Source organism: Moschus berezovskii, chromosome 13 (genome assembly GCF_049115385.1).
Source record: "Moschus berezovskii isolate FMDL1 chromosome 13, NW_MosBer_1.0, whole genome shotgun sequence".
NCBI lineage: Eukaryota > Metazoa > Chordata > Mammalia > Artiodactyla > Moschidae > Moschus > Moschus berezovskii.
The window spans coordinates 11,532,522-11,548,271 of record NC_142472.1 but is presented as its reverse complement, the minus strand read 5'-3'; the positions used below and the strand labels follow the sequence as shown (position 1 = coordinate 11,548,271).

General features: G+C 42.8%; 1 protein-coding gene across 13 annotated transcripts in view; it reads right to left on the bottom strand.

Annotated features, from left to right (window-relative positions):
- Positions 1-15,750, bottom strand: part of DOCK9 (dedicator of cytokinesis 9) — a 279,313-nt gene that overhangs the window by 11,779 nt on the left and 251,784 nt on the right. For all 13 annotated transcript variants that reach the window (XM_055426590.2, XM_055426593.2, XM_055426599.2 and 10 more), the window contains 4 exons: positions 7,208-7,330; positions 6,433-6,546; positions 4,725-4,871; positions 1,655-1,865 (listed from right to left, as the gene is read on the bottom strand). In XM_055426590.2, coding sequence (XP_055282565.2) covers positions 1,655-1,865; positions 4,725-4,871; positions 6,433-6,546; positions 7,208-7,330 — 595 coding nt within the window. The remainder of the gene's footprint in view (positions 1-1,654; positions 1,866-4,724; positions 4,872-6,432; positions 6,547-7,207; positions 7,331-15,750) is intronic.

Genomic DNA, 15,750 nt, shown 5'->3' with positions numbered 1-15,750 from the left:
ATGGGGAGGGGCTTATGTTTTTGAGGACAATATTGTGTTTTACAGGTCGTCTTATTTTTCTAAAAACAGGAGCACAAGCTCCTTTTTAATGAATGTAGGGTGGAGGAGGAAGGAGAGGGTGGGATATATGGAGAGAATAACATGGAAACTTACCTTACTATTTGTAAAATAGATAGTCAATGGGAATTTGCTGTATGACTCAGGGAACTCAAACCGTGGATCTGTAACAACCTAGACGGTGGGATGGGGAGGGAGACGGGAGCGAGGTTCAAGAGGGAGCGATATGTATACCTATGACTGATTCGTGTTGATGTTTAGCAGAAACCAACACAATTCTGTAAAGCAATTATCCTTCAGTTAAAAAATAAAAGATAATACCTTGGAGAATAAGAAAAAGAATGTAGGGTTTTGGGGGTTCTTGGCTGAATTTTAATTTTTATCTCAGTTCCCTCATAGGAAGAATAAACAATCCTATGCAATATGCCGTCCTGAGCTATTTCATCATGAACCACACTCTTTCTTTCCTAACTGCTAAATCACACACCACGCAATTCACCCATTTAAAGTGTATGTTGCACTGGCGAGGGCAGCGCTTCTCCCGAAACTGCGCCATCCTCACAGAACTCTTTTCACTGATGTTTATAGTGCTCCCTGCTCCTGACCAGGCGGAACACTTGACAACATCAACCGCTGGACAAGCAGTGGGCGCCTTCCTGGTTCGACTTAACTATGACCGCTCCGAAAAACGTGCCTCAGTAGCAGATACAACACGTGACATTCTCTACAGCCTCCTCACTGATTTTTTTTTTTAAGTCAAGAAAGCCTTTTATTGCCTGTTAAAGATTGCCTGTCATTTGCTGCCCTAACCTAAGAGCGATGGTGACTCTTATTTACTTCCAAGACGACTCTACATCTGTCACACAGCATAGTTCTGGGGGGTGGGCTATCAGAGGCTACTAAGCGGTGCCAAAGGAGCCACTGAAACTCTTGCCACCGCTGAGTGGGCAGCCTGTGAATGCAGTGGGCTTCCTGGTACTAGCAACTGAGACCGTCTTGTCTTATTATTCTAAAAGCAAGAGCTGAGGCTGGCCAGCCACTCAGGGAAGAGGTGGGCCTCGTATCCCACTTGTTCCTGCCCTCTAGAGTCTCTAAGCAGGCTCATGCTGGGACCTGCGAGGCACAGATGCTTCAGGGGTCTGCTCCCATGACGTAGGTAGCCTTGGCACTGTGCGCAGGGCTTCTTGACTGGGGGTGGGGGGGAACGTATCTGGAGAGCCTGCCAACCGCCAGAACCAGCATGCCAGAGCGTTCGGGGGAGAAAATGGGCCCACTGGTTTCACCACATTCTAAAAAGGTTAAGTGATCTGACACTGGACCTGACTTCCACCAGAGCAGAAGTGACCTGACGTCTGGTCCGATGGAAGAAGACACCCAACAGGTAAACAGAAAAACGTCGTTTGAGTTTTCAAAAGCGAGCATGAGATATGTGTTAAACTGAAGCGGGTATGTAAAGAAAGTTAACTAAGCTCCCAAGGCCCTTCCAATTCTAGAAGCTTCTGCATCCCTTCCGGAGGCTCTTTCGCCCTCCAAGCTGAGGGCTGGGTGTGGCTCTTACTGGAACGGGTGGGGGACTGAGGGACGGGGGAGGCCGTACCTGTCAGGATGGTGCGTCGTTTGCACTGCTCCTCCACGCCCCCCTGCCGCTTCCCGCTCTGGGTGAAGGGCATCTCGAACATGAAGCGGCGAATGTTGTGGGATCTTTCGAACTCTGTTTTCCTTTCTTGCAGTTCTTTCTCATCAAAGAACGGGATCACGTGAGTCACCTGGATGTACGCATACTTGGAATCCAGATCCTTGGGGTTGACCTTTAAATGAATAAAGGGAATGGAAGACTGCTACTGGTGTCTGAAGGGCTCCTCCAGTGCACGCCAAAGCTGTGTTTTTCTCGTATGAATAAGTTTTGGAGGTTCAGAAAGTTTTAAAAAAACAGTACAAGGAATGCCACATACCCGCCACTTAGAACAATTGCTAATACTTCGCTATTTGTTTATATGTGTTTCTTTACACACGCATGTACAGGTAGATTTTCTTTTTTTAGCTGAAGCATTTCAAAGTGGTTCACATCATGACACTTGAGCCAGCATCTCCTAAACATGAGGACAGTCTCCTCCATAAACCACAATACATCATCATATGTTACAAAATTACCACTAATCTCCCAATAGTGCCCAATATACCAAGTTTAGATGAAAATTTCTCAAATGTCCCAGAATGTTATTTATATCTATTTGTTTTTGAACCAGACTCTAATCAAAGATTGCATTTTACATTTAGTCATGGCTCCTTAGTCTTGTTTAATCCAGACTGTTCTTCTTCATGACATTGACTTTTTTAAAGACAGCATGCTAGTTTTTGTGTGGAATGACTCCCCATCTGGATTCCTCTGATTCTTTCCTAAGCTGTATTTTTACACATTTGGCTTAAGAGAGAAAATGCTTATTTTAGTAATAGTGCTTAAAGCCAAGCCCTCAAGTCATAATTAACTTGTAGATAGACTAGACATAAACACATGGATATGAATTAATTTAATACAAATAACAGATGAATGCATGAACACCTTGAGAGAAGGTTGTTAGGTCAAAGACACAACCTGGCCCAGACAAAGGTTTTGGCTTCAGAGAAAAAAGACAAGTTGGACTTGAGTGATTTGGTCTAGAAAGGAAGTAGACCTGAATAAGGTTGTGCTGAGGTTTCTGGCTAAAAATGGACCAACAATGCATGTCTCTCCCTCTTCCTTTGTACAGCCCTATCACAAAGACAGGGTAGAATTAACTGGCAAAGACAAAAAGAGAGGACGGAAGAACAGCAGTGAGTGAGTTTAATGAATATCTGGAAAGCAGGTGCATGGGGGTTAAAGTTCTAATCCATGTTTCCATGGAAGGGGCAACAAGGAGGAAGCCAGAGCATCCCTCAGAAGCCTGCTGTGATGGACTGGACGTCTGTGTTCCCCCAAAATTCTCATGTAGAAATCTTAACCTCTAACGTAACGATTCTCATGTAGAAATCTTAACCTCTAGCGTAATGGTATTGGAAGGCAGGAGATGATTAGGTCGGGAGGGTGGGGCCTTCATGAATGGGATTAGTACCCTTATACGAGGCCCCCACAGAGCTCCCTCACCCCTTCTTCCACATGAGGACACAGCGCTAAGTCTATGCACCAGTTAGAATAATCTCACTCGGAAGACTGAATCTGCTGATGCCTTGACTTTGGACGTCCCAGTGTCTCTCCTGAATCATGAGGAATAAATTTCTGTTATCTGTGTGCTACTTGGTCTATAGTATCTGTTACAAGAGCCTGAACAGACGGGCGTCTGGAGCAGACCAGCACTGGGATTAGGGTGGCCAGGGAGGTACGGGTTGGTGAGTGGCCCAAAGTCTATGGTGGGTGGTGGCAGAACCCCAGGCTCCCTTCCCTAGTCCCCACCCCTAAGAAAAGAACAGATTGTTCCTTGGAGAAACCGGTCTGGAAAGAGTCTAAGTGGGTTTGCCAGTCTCAGCAGAAAGCAGGGGCAAGGTACAGAGCAGGACGCAGGTGGAAGGGCAGGTGGAAGGCTGCAGGCTGAACGTGGGACCTTTGCCCTTGCTCATCTCCTGCCTCCAGCATCCAGAATTACCTCCTCTCTTGTCCCCTCCCTACCACCTGGGCAGGAGACTGCAAGATTCTTCTCTGGAGAAAGGGAAGGGCTCCCAGGACGTGAATTCCAGACACTGGAGATGCCTACGCAGGGCTCAGGACAAAAACATGAACTGAGAATCCTCCAAAAGGATGAACCGAGAACGAGGTGGAGCTTATTGCTGCTGAAAACTGAACAGGAGGAGCGCTTGTAAATGCAAAGAATGGGAGCTCCACTAGACCTGAGTTTCCGGAGGCAAGAGGATCCCATCTCTTGGGAGATGTCCTGAAGTCGGTGCAACATGTAAATACACAAGGAAAGTGTGGAGGTTCAGAAAGGGTCCTCGTGTGAGGGCAACTCAGCAGAGGGCAGCCTCTCTAGGGAGAAAGTAAATCTCATTCCAGCAGATGTGCTGGCTAGTTAGTTCCTTCCTTGGTCTGTCCGTCTGCTCATCCCTCTGTCCATCCATCAGTCAATCAACCAGATATTGTGCTAAGTGCAAGGAAAAAGAGCAGTGACAGACAGAACCTAGGACCCTACTCCTACGGAGTTCCTAAATAGCTGGACTAAAAATGGTAGGTCCTTTCAGATATTAATTATTTTGTAAAAGAATATCTGTTTAAAGTTATGAAATAAAGGACTGCTTCATGAAGGATATCAGGGAAGCATAGAAAGGTATTAGGGGGAAAAAATACACTTGTCACTCAAAGTCAACCATTCTTAACTTTTTCCTGCATCTTCTTTTTTTGACACACATTTGTGGATATATAATATATGATCAATCATACATGAAGAAAAACAATATTACATTGCTATGATACAAGAACTTCCCTGGTAAAGCATCTGCCTACAATGCGGGAGACCCGGGTTCGATCCCTGGGTGGGGAAGATCCTCTGGAGAAGGCAATGGCAACCCACTCCAGTACTCTTGCCTGGAAAATCCCATGGGAGGAGCCTGGTAGACTACAGCCCATGGGGTCGCAAAGAGTCAGACACGACTGAGCAACTTTACCTACCTACCTATGATACATTTACAAGCATGGTCCATACCTTGCCAGAATCCTGTATCATCTTGACATTTTCGGCACCAAATTTATCTGAGTAAAGTTTGAGGAGTCTCTGAGAAATTTCTGACAGAGGTGTGAGTTTGGGCTCCTTGTAAATATACTCCTTTCCATCTTCATCTTCAAAGAACCCCTGTGACATAATGCACAATTAGAGCTGCCCCCAGACACAAGCCCAAGGCTGACCACAAGGAAGGAGTCTTTTGTTACAAGGGTTAACAACAACAAAAAAGGAGTGATTCTAAAAACAAAATCAGGCTTTCCAAATAGGAAGGAAAATGATAATAATGTGAGGTCTGGGTGCAAAGATAAAGGAAAAACACGAAACTGCAAACTCATCCAAGAATGTGGTCATTAAGTGTTGAGTGAATGAGAAATTGGGGATTCAAGGCTGTGTTCTCTCGGTGAAGTCAAATGATGGCACTCAAGCCTGTTTCACATTCCCAAGGAACAGAACTCACTAAGACATGTCTCAGCAGCCGATGGGCTGGCCTCAGACATGCATACACACCCCTTCTCCTGGCCTCTCCCATCTACATGGGATTTTACAGTATAAACAGAAGCATTCTGGCCTGGAGAGTAGGTTTGGCAAAAGTTACGTAAAGTTGGTGTAAATTCCATTTTGCCTCACTGACGAGAAAAATAGGAAAGTACTGTTGCATAATATCAGAAAATATTTTTATCATCACCAGTCATCACCTGTTTTAGCACCAGTTGGGTCTGAATACGATAAGGCTTAGAAAATTGCTTGGGAAGTGAAAAAGGTTAAAACTAAAAAGCCCAAATTGGAGTTAATATTTGAAATAAATTTTTTAAAAAACATGTCTCATCTAAAATAAAGGAGAGAAAATGGAGCAAAAAACACGGTATATAAAAGAAAAAATGCAGGCTAACATGAGACAAAAAACACCCACATCAAACTTAGGAGTTTAGATGCAGTGATTCACTGTATTACTTGCTTTTTAAGCATTTACTGTAATTACCTCCACATCTGTTTCACTGTCTGTAAACTGGTATTGCTATAAAGTTATAAAAGACAATAACAGGATAAATCGAACGTTATATAAAGCTCAATGAAAACCATACACCCTAAATACATGTATTATAATTTATACCATTTAATCATGTTAGAGACTTGGAGGTTAAACTTTCAGTTAAATATAAATGAACCTCTTTATAAAGGGTTTCTGAAATATTACAATGGTAAATCTACTTGCAAAGATGCTATATTATAAAAGATAAGAGACGCACAGGGACAAAGGAAACCAGAAAGTCTTAATTTTGGTTTAAAACATGCAGTACAGATGTGTAAGGGAACAGGTGATTTATTTCTGTAAATGGAATAACATGTTAATCTGTTGTTTTTTGGAGTGTGTAATGACTGGACAGATATACATACAGACTTGAAAAGGAAACTTGCAAACCACATTGAGGTACCAAAGATGCCGCTAAGAATGTCTTACGGGAGAACTTACCGCTGCCTTAAGAAAGTAATAAAGAAAAGACAGGAAGAAAGAAAAAAAAAAAAAAGCAAAAAGTTTACTACTGAGGAAGATAAGAACCATAGTAAACATGACAAATTCATCCAATTAGAATTTCTAGAAAATGGGAAATTTATAAAATACCACTTTATAGAGTCTAAACAAGAATAAAAAAGGACTGGGGATGGGCTGGAGGACAGAGAGGAGGCTCACCTGTCCGAAGAAGGCCACTCGGAAGTACGTGCCCAGGAGCCGGCGGCCGGAGTGCATGACCTCGGTCACCTTGCTGTAAGCTCGGTGCAGCGTGTCGTATAGATGGGCGAGCCTCTGCAAGAAGAACACAGCTCGTTTCTTCCCATTTGCAGCTAGCAGAACTGATGTGAAACTAACAATGAAATGAGATCATGCAGGTGAAAACTCCCTGGACTTGAGTTTAAAAAAATAAAAAAATCAAGAATGTGTTTTGACTGGACAGCTGATAGTGATCATTTCCAAGTGCTAGGTTTCCAACCCGAAGGGCCATCTGATATACTGAGGACCCATCGTACTCCCAAGTGCAGTGAGTCAGTTCAGTCCTCTGATGATGCTTGTAGGTTTTGTTTTTCCTACTCCATTCCTTAGCACGTGCTAAAGAGAAACTAGAAGGCATCCCCAGCCCAGAAAGGCCGAAAGGATCACTCTTTTCCCCCAACAGTGGAGCAAGGGAGAGTTCTAAGAGAAAAGGCACCTGGGGATTTTAAAAGTCAGGGTCCTGGCAACTTTTTACAAGTGCAGTGCCAGAATTCCCAACCCCTGTTATTTGAGATTGGAGTTTGGGTAGAGGTGTGACACCTCACAGCTCCGAGGGTGGTGGCCTCCAGGTTCACATGCAGAGGCAGAGACCACGTGCTCAAGTGGCCTGCCTGCGTTCTCTGCACGTAAGAATGTCTGGGGATGTGTGTCACTCCCCCGTCCTCTGATAAAGTTAACAAACAGACTACTCGGATACCTCGAAGTCCCTCCGCTTCTCGTAGATGGGGATGATGAGCTTATAGATGTCGGCGATCAGCTCGTAGCGCTCGGCCTTCCAGAGCCCATCTGCACACTGTTCCAGGAGCTCTGTGAGCACGTCCTGATCAAACGGAAGGAGAGAGTGTTACAGGGAAACCGACACTGCACTCCTTGCAGAATGCATAAATGGTGAAGATGATTTCAAAATATGTAATATATTTTTAAAAATTATTGTACTTTATTCAACCTTTTTGACTGCACATGAGCATGTGGGATCTTACTTACCAGACCATGGATTGAACCCTTGCCCCCTGCAGTGGAAGTGCAGAGTCTTAACCACTGGACCATCAGGGAAGCCCCTCAAAATATGTAATATTTTTAGATACTAACTTCTACCTTCTTTTCTGCAATGAGCTATTTTCCAGTCATGTTTACAGACAGAAATTAAGGTCTCATTGTGTGACTGTGGTAACAGTTTACTGCATGGGGAAAAAAATGGAAATTGATAGCTTCACACAGGCTCTCAACTTTTGTTCTTAGTTCTCATTTTCTAAATATGATTTAGATTTTTTTTTCCTTTCTGAGAAACAATGATAATGCTGACACATGAAGAGTCACTCAGTGTGACTTCAAACCAATTTAAACATCTTAGAGGAATTTAGTGATGGAGTGTGGGAGGCACTGTGCCTGCCTCGCCAACATCCTTTTCCTTTCAAAATTCTTACCTACTGAAGTTTGGGCAGTCACCCTGCCTCCATTAAAGTCCTTGAACTTTAGAAGCAGCTAACACCATCTGTGACTCAAGGGCTGGACAGGTGGCTCAGGTTTAAACTAACCAGAGTGAATCTATTTCCTGGCCAGTCATTGCTTTATCATGTGACCTAAATTGGCCAATCAGGGTGAATTTCAGGACCCCTGTTCAGAATGCTGGGACAGATGCTGTCAGCAGAATGGACATAGGGAGGCGGCAGGTAGACTGGCTGGGGCTGGCATCCCCACCACGGCCAGCCAGGGGCCTGTGTGCCTTGGTAGCAGCGTGAAGAGCTCCTCTCTCCTTCCAAAGTGACGATCTTTTATCACTTTGTTAAACATTCAGGTTGATGTCTGTCAATCTCTCTGTGAAATTTCCTAACCATCCCCAGTTTGAGAACCTCTGCTCTACCTTGAAATCGGGTAGCATGGCTCTTCCAACTTTTTCAAAATTGTTTTGGCTACTCTAGTTCTTTTGATTTTCATATAAATTTTAGAACCCATTTGTCAATTTCTACCAAAACTCCAGGTGGCAGTTTGATTGGGATTGCTTTGAATCTATGAATCAACTTAGGGAGAACCGATGTCTCAACAATACTGAGTCTCACGCCACTGACTAAGGACTTCATTGATTTCTTTCATCAGTGTTTGGTAGTTTTTAGCATACAAATCTCTACAGATTTATACCTAATTTTTCCAGGTTTTTAATGTTATTATAAACAGTACTATTTTTCAATTTTTTTTTTTTTTTGGTAGTAAAAGCCTTTGTTGAGTAAGATTTAAAGTCATCCAGCATATGTTTGTAGGAATTATGCAAAGTAATCGTTAACAACATGGTACAACTATGGTATAAGTATCTAAATGTGAAGGTTGGTTGATTTTTGTGTACTGATCTTCTATCCTATGATCTTGCTAAACTCAGTTTTAGTAACTTCTCTTGTAAATTCTTTTAGATTACTTGTGTCACATAGGCAATTTTATTTCTTTTCTTACTGCACTGGCTAGAATCTGCAGCACAGTGTTGAACAAGAGTGGTAAAAGCAGATATTCTTGTGTTGTTCACACTTTTAGGTGGAAAGTATTCAGTCTTTCACCATAAAGTATGATGTTAGCTGTAGGTTTTTTGTAGATAATCTTTTTCTTGAAGAAGTTCCTTTCTATTCCTAGGTTTCCCCCACCCCCTGCAAACTCATGAGCAGACATTGAATTTTTTCAAATGCTTTCTCTGCATCTATTGAGATGGTCACATGATTTTCCTTATTTGTTCTGTTAATATGGTGAATTATATTGATTGGCTTTCCAGGGCTGAACCAACGGTGCATTGTCTGGGTAAACCCTAGTCACAATGTATCCGTCTTATTTATATATTGCTAGATTAAATTTGTTAATAATTTTTAAGGCTTTTATAGTTGCCTTTTAACATATCCCCCATTATTCTACACATGAATGGCTGGACCTGTGTGTTTCATTACCAACCTAATGTTTCATTATAGTCCTAATGTCTATGATTTATATGTCCAAAGAAAATAAACATTTAAAAAGCAGTTGTGAATCAATTCACCAGAAAATACTACCTAATTGACTTAAATAAACCATCTTTAAAACAAGACATTTAACTCCTATGTCATATTTACAACATACAAATCATAAAACTCATCTGTGTGACTGAACTCTGTACCAAAGCTTATAAAGAGGTATACCAGTTGTCTCACACTTTTCTTGTAGGTCTCATTAAGTGCAAACACTGAAGTCGGATATATGTAGTAATTATTCTAACAGCTATAGACAGAAAAGCATCAGTAAAGGTTCTAACACCACATCTGTTCATTCTGTATCCATATTATGAAGATGCAAAGCCTCTCTTAGTTTTGTCTCAAATCTTTTCCAGTAGAGAATCTATCCAGGTTAAACAGGGCAAACTTTTATGATTCTTCTCATGCTTCTCTGATTATAAAAAGCTACATAAAAGAAAAGCGTAAAAATATAATCTACATAATATCAGTGTCCATATACTTACTTTACCATATTTATAAAACTGGGGAATGTAATAAAGGTCTAATCTAATTTGGGAGTTGTAAGGATCAAATAAAATTTTATTCATCAAAATGCTCTGAAAACCAAATGCTGTAAGTAAATAACAGACCAGTTAAACAAATTTCTCTTATTTCAATCATCACTTCTACTTTGTATTCATTTTTGAAAAATGCTATCTTATTTCTACTGAGTAATGTAATATCCCACAGTGCCACATACATATTTGGTAGGCAGGAATTTCTTGGATGAATGAATCAGTCTGCATTTTTACAATATTACTAACAGCTGTCCTTCGCTGTAAGGAAATGAGTTGAGTTCCTGTATCAAAGCCTTGCATTTCTTACATATCTTACATCACCACTGGGGATTGACTGAGCATCTTCATTCACCTTGATGCTGTGGAACTATGGCAGAGGTGAATGAATTCTGAGAAGACCCAGTTTCCCATCAGGAAATTTTGTACAACCAAGGTACTCTTCTGATAACGAAACAGACAAAGGCATGGGAAGTTACCCATCTTAAAGCTATTCTCAGGTTTAACTTACAGACTATTCATTTGGCCCCTTCTTTTCTCACTACTGGGCCTTGTTCAAACTACACTGTAGACATAAATACATATTTATGACACCCAACTTACTGTGGATGGGATCAGAGCGACCTAAAGATTCTTAACTCCATACTATAGCAGTTACAGCAGCACAGTGAGACTCTAGAGTAACTTTAATATAACCTCGTAGAAAACCGAAAATTCTTCTCAAAGAGTTATAAATGTTATAACCAGGCACAGTCAGTACCACATCATTAACCTGACTCATTCACCTACACATTTTACCAAGAATCTATCATGTGCAAGGCATTGTGCTTGACACCAGGATTATAAGTCAAGTCTATATAAATAAAATTTAGTTTCTGTACTTTATAAAAATGGCTCTATAGATTTTTACCAAATGTGGAAGGCAGGTTGGGATAGTTTAGCAGGTGATGTGGTATACATGAAACTGGCTTTGAGGAGGAGGCCCCCAAACACACACACAGGTTATCCTTCAGAGCAGCTAGAACTGAGGGACTAGAGACTCATGACCACCAAATGGAAGAGAAGTGACGTACATGTTCAGATATTGAGGACGGGGAAAAAAGAAAAAAAAAACACAGTGATTTCAGAGCTGTGCCAACCTGCAAGTTAGAGGGTGGCCCTCTGAACTGAGAGCAGTAGGCATTTGCTGACTTTACAGTAGCCTGTGTGTCTCTGGGTGAGTCCTGGGATGGACAATGATCAAATGAAGAGAGCGCTTCCTGCTTTCATGGAGCTCAGAGTCTCTAGGCAGACCCATGAAGAGACTGTAAAGACTGTGGTGAGTGTGCTGATAAGGCTAAGCCCAGGGAACCAGGGATGCAGAGCGGAGCAGCAACCGTGCAGGGACAGGGGAAGGGCGTGGCACGGAAGGTTGCAGAAAGGGACGACTGACTGAGAATTAACAATGATCAGGAGTTAGCGGGGTAAAGGTGAAAGGTAAAGGGTAAAGGTGAAAGGGGAGACATTTCAGGGAGAGGGAACAGCACAGGTAGAAACATGGGAGTGATGGCAGCGTGATGTGTGAGAAATTCTTAAGTCTGAGGGACTGGAGAATAAAATTGGAATCAGACAGGGCCAAGAGATGAGGCTGAGGTGGTAGAAAGATTAAAAACACTGATTAAATAGCCACACTCAAGGTTTTAGTGTCTGACTCTTTGCAACCCCATGGACCATAACCCCTCAGGCTCCTCTGTCCATGGGATTCTCCAGGCAAGAATACTGGAGTGGGTACCCTATCGCTTCTCCAGGAGACCTTCCCAACCCAGGGATTGAACCAGGTCTTCCACATTGCAGGCAGATTCTTAACAAGCTGAGCCACCAGGGAAGTCCCTTTCCATGTTAAAAATAAATTAATAATTGAATAGAGAGAATTTTTATGAGACATGAAAATGCACACAAACATATATTAACTGCCACAACTAGGAAGTATTCTATAAGGAAGATGTTCCTTGATTTTAAAATGATGTTATGTCTATCCTCCTAAGGTTTCTGTGTATAGCAGTCTTTCAGGTATATTTTAAATGGTTTGAGATTTAGTCACTTAATAAATATATATCAAATAGAGCTTACACGTAATCTCCTGGGCCAAGTGTTCCTAACTGTGAGACTAAGATGTGAATACTACTTTTACTCATTTGTCAAACTAGAAACACATGGAAAGTTTAATAACAATGACATCTGAATTCAAGCAGCATATCAATATGATGGGCAGTTCATTTCATTACGGAAAAATCTGCCATTCAACCAGAGGAATGCCCCAGAATGGCTGGAAAACAGGAATGTTTGATAAAGTGAATAGAGCCTAGTAAATAATTATGATATAAGTATCACAATTTGATGGTGCATATCAACTTATATATGCTCCTGGACATTATTTTATCTTTGTTTCTGATCAGGAGGCATTTAGGATTTATAGTTTATCAGTCCAAATATCACTTATTGTAAAAATGATAATGTATACCATAAAAAGCAGAGTAGCTACAGATTTTACCTAATAACAAACTAAAAATGGATTTTATTTTTAGAAAGGTAAGTCCTTCTCTCATAAGGGTAGAGTATGGATTACTGAGCATCAAAGTTTAATTTGGTAAGGTAAATTTTTCAAGCTAATGTCAACTCTTCAACTAGATGTTTATAGTTGGTGCATCAGGTTCTTTGAAATAACCAGCAATCACAGATAACTAAGTTTGAGAGACCATATGTCAGCACAAAATTACAAAGAGTAATAAAAACTCAGCCTTCATAGTAACTAAACATTGGGGCATATATGAACAATTTTCTCAACAGAAATTCCATGTGTTAATTTACTTTGGATTCTCAGGAATCCCTTGAAAACCAGAACTAATACTGACAGTGGTCAGACAGCAGTGACCTTGAAAAGTGGTCATACAGAAAGTCTAACAGTTCTCCCCCTTGTTTAAAATCTAAATGCCAAGGTTTTTTTCCCCCTAAACTGTCAATACACTCAAAGAACTGTAAGTAATTAATGGTCAGGGGGAAGGAAAAAAACCTCAATGAATTTTATGCATCTGGAAAGTACACATTTTATGATATTAGACTAGTCTTAAAAAGATCTCAGTACACTAAGCTCATGAGCCATTCAGGAAGCTGTTCACATGGAATTAGTCAGTTGTTTTTAGGTGTGGGCAACTGAGGGCAGCGAGGACCTGTCTGTGGAAATGGCTCTCTAACGCTGAGCATGGGTGCATGTGTGTGGGTGTGTATGCATGTGTGCTTGAAAATGCCTCATGAGCCTGTGTATGTGCAGGGTATTGAAAAAATATTTTCAGCTAAATAATATTTGCCGCATCTTAGAGTTGACTGATCTAACCTTTCCTATGAAGCTTGTTGTTGTGGCTCAGTCTCTCAGTCGTGTCTAACTCTTTGCGACCTCATGGACTGCAGCACGCCAGGCTTCCCTGTCCTTTACTATCTCCCAGAGGTTGTTCAAACTCAAGTCCATTTAGTCCGTGATGCCATCCAACCATCTTATCCTTTGGCCCTGCCTTCTCCTCCTGCCTTCAATCTTTCCCAGCATCAGGGTCTTTTCCAATGAGTCAGCTCTTTGCATCAGGTGGCCAAAATATCGGAGCTTCAGAATCAGCCCTTCACTAGCTGTCTTGATTATCCACCATTTGGGAATAACTGTCAGCACGTGACCTGACTTGGGCAATGGCCTACAACATGGCATCATTCGTATTTCCACTGTATTAGCATTTTCTCAAGATACAGCTGAAAATCCCTTGTATCAGAATAATCACCTGGGATGCTTATTAAAAATACAGATTCCCAGGCACTGCACTCACCCAACTGGGTCTGGGGATGGTGGGGATGGGGATCTGGATTTGTAATAGGAATCTAAGTAAGTTTTAAGCATGCTAAAGCTTGAGGACTATTACACCAGGTGAAACTTCCTGAGGCAGGCGCCCCTCTTTTGTCCCTGGGTCAGCACAAGGCACACAGCTAGTTTATGGAACAAATCGACACACGTAGGTGCTAGATGTTTCCAGGCCACAGAGAGCTGAGATGACTTAAAGTTCAGATTGTGGTTTAGGGTATTCTCCTCAAAGGCAACAAAGCATCAGAAGTCGTGCTGTGTGCTGGGGCAGGGGCTGCATCACGCCCACCTGTGTCTCCAGCACAGGGACTCTTAGGAAATCCTTGCAATGTGCAACAGGGCGGTGTGTCCTGGCATGACCCGAGGGAGAGCAGTTAGATAAGTTCCGCGGGCCACGTTCCCTGCTGCTACTGGCTTGGAGAATCCTTGTGAAAATGAAGATATGCTATATAGCTTTTATGGTTCTAAGAGCAGTCTTGGCCACGGAAAAGTAGATGCTTAGACGACCCTTACAGGGTTACCGACAAATCACCGAGCTTGGATGAGATGGAAACAGAGGAAACATAGAAGGTGTTGTGTTGATAACTCTCTCTTGGGATGTTCTGTAGGTGTAAACTTGTTGTTTCTGCAGGTGTAAACTTGCTTGTTGTTTCTGAATACAGACCGTTTGGCTAATACAAGGCAGTAACCTGCCTGGTTGACCTCATGTGAACAGTGACCATAATTGGTCTGGGGAACAAAACTGGAGTGTGCCAAACAGTCAATCCTCATCATTCTCTGTGGTCATGTTCTACAAAGTCACTGCCAACAATGAATGTGTGAACACTGAACCCCTACTCCTCGGGGAAATATAAGGTTAGGCTCGGGTTATAAAATTTTGACAATTGATTAGTACATAAGCTTGTTTTATGTGTTTTCTGTTTAAAGACAGCTAATTTAGCACATCCTGCTGCTGAGATTTGGAGAAGGAAATGGCAACCCACTCCAATATTCTTGCCTGGAGAATCCCAGGGACAGGGGAGCCTGGTAGGCTGCTGTCTATGGGGTCTCACAGAGTCGGACATGACTGAAGTAACTTAGCAGCTGCTGTAGATTAATGGTGAACCCATGACCAAAAGCGCTGTCACTGCTGTCTGAACGGAGCTTATACAAGTCAGGCACACCCTGAGCCCAGGCACACTGGACAGCCTTGTAGTACACACTCTGAGGCTGGACAAGGACCCCTGTTTACAGCAGGAGCCGAACAGGGAGGCCTCATCTGGGAACGCGTGGGCTCTAAACTTGTGGCTCTGTGCGGGTCCACAAATGACTGCAAAAGCGCTTTAGTGTGTGTTGATTTGGGGGGTTACAGAGCAATCTTAGCACCTGGGAGATTAACGAGGATGGCCCGTATTTTCCATTTCCCCACTGCAGTCCCTTAGTCCTGTTTCTCTCTTGCTCTGTGCTGTGGGGGCTGACGTGCCAGGACCACTGGCCTGCCTGCTGGACTCCTCGTCCACTGGCTGCTGGCTGGGCTCAGCCAGTGCCAGGCCAGCAGGAGACTGGTGTGCGGTGGGGGGGTGGTCGTCCCTCCCGCCCTCCCTGCCCCCGTGCCAGGACTGAGCCCGGGCAGGGGACCCCTCTGTGTGGTTTCTCCCTCCCCACCCTCAGCCCACGGGTGGACGGTGGAAGGCCAGCTGCTGCCCACCGCCAGGGTTTTGCAGTATCCCTCGCTGGTTCCCCTAAACCCTGACCAAACTTCTCAAAACAGTCTCTTTGTTAGAGCTGCTCCCATTGCTGCATGTGCGGTTTCCTTCTCGGACTCTGACTGTATGGGATAAAGAGGGAGGGTCTCAAGATGACACGG